Genomic DNA, 6,344 nt, shown 5'->3' with positions numbered 1-6,344 from the left:
TTTTTTTGGGAGAGGAATAGTAAAATATTATAGTACTGATTAGTGAAAACCTTCTAAGATGCTATTTTCCTTTAAAAATGCTGACTGAGGAAAAATAGTCAGCACATAATATTAAAAAAGTAGATCCTTTATGCTTAGAAAAATTTTTTCTTTGACACTGCAAGTGCTTCAAGCCTGTTTAGATACAATTAAAAAAAAAAAAAGGAGGAAGGTCTCCAAGTTTAGATTTAAAGGCCAGGAGGGAAGATAGCATTCTATAGAAGACTAATGAGATCGGGTTCAGAACTTTTTCCACTCCCACCCACTGCAGAAATGTAGCCACTTATGTCTTAAAAACAAATGAGTCATTGTAAACAAGAGGTCGGTATAGATGTCTAACCTTTAAAATCTTAATTCAGAAAAGTACTAGAATCTGAATATTTAGTTTTGAATATATATATATTATCTTCCCAAGATGTAGTTTTGTGTATTTTGGCCGCAGTATTATGTTTTGTTCCTTTCTGTGGCAGAATGTTTCTCCGTGGAGCCAGATGAATCTTTTTACATTGGAACACCAGAAGAAAATAAACTCAACCTAACACTGGACTTTCACAGGTGAGGGAGGCAGGCGGGAGCGTGACTCATGTTTGTGGGCGCATGTTTTCACTGCACTGAAGTCTCTTCTGTTTCCTAGACTCCTAACAGTGGAGCTGATGTTTAAACTGAAGGCCATTAATCTGCAGACTATTCGTCATCACGAGCTCCCTGACTGTTACGACTTCACTCTGACTGTAAGTACGGGCTGGGCTGATTTGGTTCCAGTCTGGAGGAAAGTGTTTTATCTACTTATATGTTTCACCTACTTGCATTAAGGCATGATCAAATGTATAGGATGTTTCGGCTTGAATGTGCCTAAGGGGAGCGTTGGAACAGCTAGCTCTATTTTGTTGCAATAACTTGCTTACTTGTTAATTAATTATCTTTCTTTTGTACTTCAACCTAAGTTCTATGAGGGCAGGGACCTTGTCTTGTTCATGGTTGTGTCTTTAGTACCAAGGTGTCTGGCACAGGGTAGGTGCTCAAATACAAAAGGAGAAGAGTTTTGTAGGTTCAGCGTCTGGCAGTCCGTAACTGTGTGCTTAAGTCCTTGTCAAGGGTTCTTGCTAACTGAGTTTGCTCGCCATGAATGAATGTTTGTAACCTTTGGGTTATTGCTCACAGTGCCTTCCTTGTGCTGCCTCTGAATGCTCTGGTGAGTTTCTCCCCCTTCAGCCCACCCTATCACTTCCATGTTCTCCACACTCCGTCATAAATGGAGCTATTAATGCTCTCTAGAGAGCACAAGACGCCTCTCATGTGAGTCTGTCACCTCACGAGGATCAGAGTCAGTAACCCAATGCTGGCTGGTCATATTCAGGAAAGTGTTTTATACCACTTGCCTTCATCTGATACAAATTTCTGTTACTTCAGTAGTAGTCTGTATCAAAAGCTATTTCCTCAGTACTCAAATAATTGGCTGTAAGAAATCAAGTTCTCACAGCATGGAGAGACCTGGAGAGTATCATGCTAAGTGAAATAAGTCAGTCAGAAAAAGATAAGTATCACATGATCTCACTTATATGTAGAATCTAAGTAACAAAATAAACTGATGTACAGAGTGGATCCAGAGACATGGATGCATGGAAAAGATTGTGGAATCTCAGAGGGACGGCAGGGGAAGGTGGGCGGGATATAATCAATCAAAGACCTTGTATGCACATAAGCATGGCCCATGGACACAGACAATAGGGTGCTGAAGACCTGGGGTGGGGAGCAGGGGCAGGCTGGAGGGGGGTTAAGGGGGAAAAAAGAAACATATGTAATACTTTCAACAGTAAAGAATTATTTTAAAAAAAGAAATCAAGTTATCAGAGATTGAGGTTAAAAAATGTTCAGAACATAGTCTAATGTAGTAATCCTATATAATAAAAGGCTAATATACAAATCGACTGAACGGTGGAATGACTGGTCACTATGATGCACGCTGACCACCAGGGGGCAGACGCTCAACGCAGGAGCTGCCCCCTGGTGGTCAGTGTGCTCCCACTGGGGGAGCGCCACTCAGCCAGAAGCCAGGCTCACAGCTGGCGAGTGCAGTGGTGGTGGCGGGAGCCTCTCCCACCTCCATGGCAGCACTAAGGATGTCCAACTGATGGCTCAGGCCTGCTCCCCTCAGGGAGCCTAAGCCGTCCACCAATCAGACATCCCCTGAGGGCTCCCAGACTGTGAGATGGCACAGGCCAGGCTGAGGGACCCTCCCCTCCAAGTGCATAAATTTTGTGCACCAGGCCTCTAGTCTATCTATAATAATAAAAGCATAATATGCTAATTAGACCAGACGTCCTTCCGGATGTCCTTCCTTCCAGACAAAGCTGCAGTGAGCAGGGGCTGTGGCAGAGGCAGCAGAGGCCCCCAGCCGTGGTGGCAGTGGGCAGGGGCTGGGGCCAAGGCTCTTGCACGAATTTCATGCATTGGGCCTCTTGTCCTATTTTATAAAAAAGTAATATGCAAATTGACCATCACTCTAACACACAAGATGGCCACCCCCATGTGGACATAAGATGGCCAGCAGGGGAGGGCAGTTGTGGGCAATCAGGCCAGCAGGGGAGGAGGGAAGGGCAGTTGGGGGCAACCAGGCCTGCAGGGGGGGGGGGCAGTTGGGGGAACTAGGCCTGCAGGGGAGAGCAGTTGGAAGGGACGAGGCTTGCAGGGGAGGGCAGTTGGGGGGGACCAGGCCTGCAGGGAAGGGCAGTTGGGGACAACCAGGCCAGCAGGGGAGGGCAGTTAGGGGCAATTGGGCCAGCAGGGTAGCAGTTAGGCGTCAATCAGGTTGGCAGGGGAGTAGTTAGGGGGTGATCAGACAGACAGGCAGAAGTGGTTAGGGGCAGGCAGGCAGGCAGGCAGGCGAGCGATTGGGAGCCAGCAGTCCTGGATTGTGAGACGGATATCTGACTGCCCACTGGGATCGGGCCTAAACGGGCAGTCAGACATCCCTCGAGTGGTCCTAGATTGGAAAATGATTCAGGCAGGGCTAAGGGACACACACTCCCAGTGCACGTATTTTGTGCACCGGGCCTCTAGTATATATATAAAAGGCTAAGCAACCATCTGACTGACCATCCAATGGGCCGGTAGGTATGATGTGAACTGACCACCAAGGGGCAGATACTCAACGCAGGAGCTGCCAAGCACCAGCAACTTTGCAGAGTGCCCCCTTGCACTCTGGGACCCCTCAGGGGATGTCAGAGAGCTGGTTTTGGCCCGGTCTCCACAGGCCAACCCGATGGACTCCACCTGCCAAAGGGAACCAACCCCCTCACTCCGCAGACGCCCTTTGAGCAGTGGCGCCATCCCAGGTGTGGCCGGCCAGGGAGGGACTGTGGGAGGTTGGCTCCAGGGCGTGTCCTGCCGGTCTCATCCAGTCCCACCCCTCCCTGCCCTGCCCACCACCTTCTAATTAATTTCCTTTCAATGTGCACGAATCCGTGTACTGGGCCACTAGTTATTTATAACATTTGATAAGAAAAAGCAGTAATACTTAAGACTATTTTGAATTAACCTGCAAGTTTTGATCCTAATATTAACCAAGTTATGAATTTTCAATATTACTTGATTTTTTTAAAAATTGACTTATTCACTGTCTTGTCTTCTCTCTCTCGCTTTCTCATTGAGAAATGAAACTTTTCAGAATTTTTATGTCTTCAAGGCTTAGCTCAAGTGACACCTTCTTCATGGACCCACTTGTGATTCTTCAGTTAGAAATATATTCTGGCCTGGCTGGTGTGTCTCAGTGGTTGAGTGTCAACCTATGAACCAGAAAGTCACAGTTCCTAGTCAGGGCACATGCCCGGGTTGTGGGCTTGATTCCTGGTAGGGGGCATGCAGGAGGCAGCCCATCAATGATTCTCTCTCATCATTGATATTTCTGTTTTTCTCCCTCTCCCTTCCTCTCTGAAATCAATAAGATATATATATATTTTAAAGAAACATATTCTGTGCTTTGAACTCCCAGATTTTTATTTGGCTTTTGTATTTTCTATGGTCTTACCACCTTATTCTTTGTTTTAGGGTTTTCTAGGTATCTATCATCAACTCTGTAGATTGAAAGCTCCTTGAAGGCAGGACCCATTTTATTAATCTTTTCATTCCTCAAAGAACATAGTAGGGGTCTCAAATATTTGTTGAATGAATAAATGAAACACTTGTGAAAGGCAATCCTTTTAAATGACTCAATATTGTGGTAAAAGCATCTTGACCTATTAGCCACATGCAGATGTTATATTTTCACCATTATTGTAGAATCACCACAAGCTATGCCTGTGCATTGTGGATTTAACAGTGCATCTCATAGATCTGTGGTAGAACTTAGATCTTACATGGTAGTTTAATAATAAAAGCCATTAGGGCAACTTCATTGTCATAGGTAAACATGAACTGAGGCAGCATGCACCTGATATAAAATGCAGGGACTTTGCAGTCAGATAAGCTTAGATTTTAATTCCAGCTCACCAGTTAGTAACTATGCAACTTTAGGGAAAATACTTAATTGGTTTGAGCTTCAGTTTTCTCATTTGTTAAATGAAATTAATGCCTACCTTCTGGACAAAGTTGCTGTCAAGATAGAAGATAAGATATATAAAGGACCTACCTAAGAATCTGGTATATAGTATATTCATTCAACAGCTATTTATTAAACATTTTCTGTGTGTGACCGGATGGATTTATAATGTAAAAGTAGTACATTAAGATTCATTCATAAATTCTTGCATCATGTATTTTGAAGCTCTTTTTAAATAATGTGTCTTGATTGTTGAAGTATTACAGCTATCCCCCATTTCCCCCATCGAGCCCCTCTGCTCTGCTCCTGCCCCCTCCCTAGGCCTTCACTGCACTATTTATTAACTGTGTCCAAGGGTTATGCTTATATACATATAAGTTCTTTGGTTAATTTCTTCCCCACCTCTCCCCACTTCCCTCTGAAATATGTCAGTCTGTTGCATGCTTCGATGTCTCTGGGTCTATTTTGTTTATCAGTTTATTTTGTTCATTAGATTCCACATATGAGATCATGTGATACTTGTCTTTCTCTGTTGAAGCTCTTTATTAGGTGTATAAATAGCTAGGATTCTTTCATTCAGTTGAACTGACTTTTTTATCATTATGAAATATCTCATTTGTTAGCTTATTAGCTATAACTATTGTATTATTTTAGAGTGTATAATGCACATATTTCACTTATGACACTCTACATTCAGATGATATACCACTACATGAATAGTATATGAATCTAATCACTGCCTGGCCAGCACTGCTCAGTGGTTGAACGTCAGCCCATGAACCAGGAGGTCATGGTTTGATTCCAGGTCTGGGCACATGCCTGGAATCAGGTTGCGGCCTGATCCCTGGGAGGTGGTGTGCAGGAGGCAACCAATAGATGTTTCTCTCTCATCGATGTTTCTATCTTTCTCTCCCTCTGCCTTCCTCTCTCTAAAATCAATAAGAATATATTTTAAAAAATAAAACCTAACAACAATATACAGGGGTGGGCAAAAGTAGGTTATAATAATAATAAATAATCTACACTAATAAAAGAGAAACATGGTAATTGGCGTACGACCGCTACCCTTCCCATTGGCTAATCAGGGAGATATGCAAATTAACTGACAGCCAAGATGGCGGCCGGCAGCCAGGCAGCTGATGCGAACAGGGAGGCTTGCTTCCTTCAGTGACAGAGGACTCCAACGTTCCCCCGCCTGCCTTGCCGGCCTCTGAGCTTCAGTTGGAAACATTGTAACATTTATAGAAGATAAACAAAACCCCAGAAACCTCCTGTCAGTCAGCCAGGATCTCAGAGCTGGAGTCGCAACATTGTTTCGAATACAGAAAACAAAGGCCAGAAACCTGCTTTCAGCAGCCGAGCCTCAGAGAGAAAGCCGGCTCTCAGCTCCAGTGACAGCCATAGAAGGTAAATAAATGCCAGAATAAAAAAAAAAAGAAAAAAAGGAGAGGTTTGGAGCTTCAGTCGCCCGCCAGCCTGAAAACAGCCCTCAGCCCCTCACCCAGACTGGCCAGGCACCCCAGTGGGGACCCCCACCCTGAAGCAACAAGATGGCGGCTAATTTGCATACTGAAGGCAGGCGGCAGCAGGCAAGGCTGTCTGCGGTCTGGGACCCGGATCTGTGACCCTGCCAGGCGGGGGCAGTGCTTGAGGCTGTCCGCAGTCTGGCACCTGGATCCATGTTCTCACGAGTGGGGCGGCAATGCTTGAGGCTGTCCGCGGTCCCAGGACCTGGATCTGTGACCCTGCCGGGTGGGATCAGCGGAGC

The 6,344-nt window shown here is 45.1% G+C and overlaps 1 protein-coding gene across 1 annotated transcript in view; it reads left to right on the top strand.

Annotated features, from left to right (window-relative positions):
• Nucleotides 1-6,344, top strand: part of MCOLN3 (mucolipin 3) — a 34,622-nt gene that overhangs the window by 12,865 nt on the left and 15,413 nt on the right. The window contains exons 3-4 of the mRNA XM_014546430.1: nt 482-594; nt 674-770. Coding sequence (XP_014401916.1) covers nt 482-594; nt 674-770 — 210 coding nt within the window. The remainder of the gene's footprint in view (nt 1-481; nt 595-673; nt 771-6,344) is intronic.

This window comes from Myotis brandtii, unplaced genomic scaffold (genome assembly GCF_000412655.1).
Source record: "Myotis brandtii unplaced genomic scaffold, ASM41265v1 scaffold446, whole genome shotgun sequence".
Classification (NCBI taxonomy): domain Eukaryota; kingdom Metazoa; phylum Chordata; class Mammalia; order Chiroptera; family Vespertilionidae; genus Myotis; species Myotis brandtii.
This window is presented reverse-complemented; position numbering and strand designations above follow the sequence as displayed.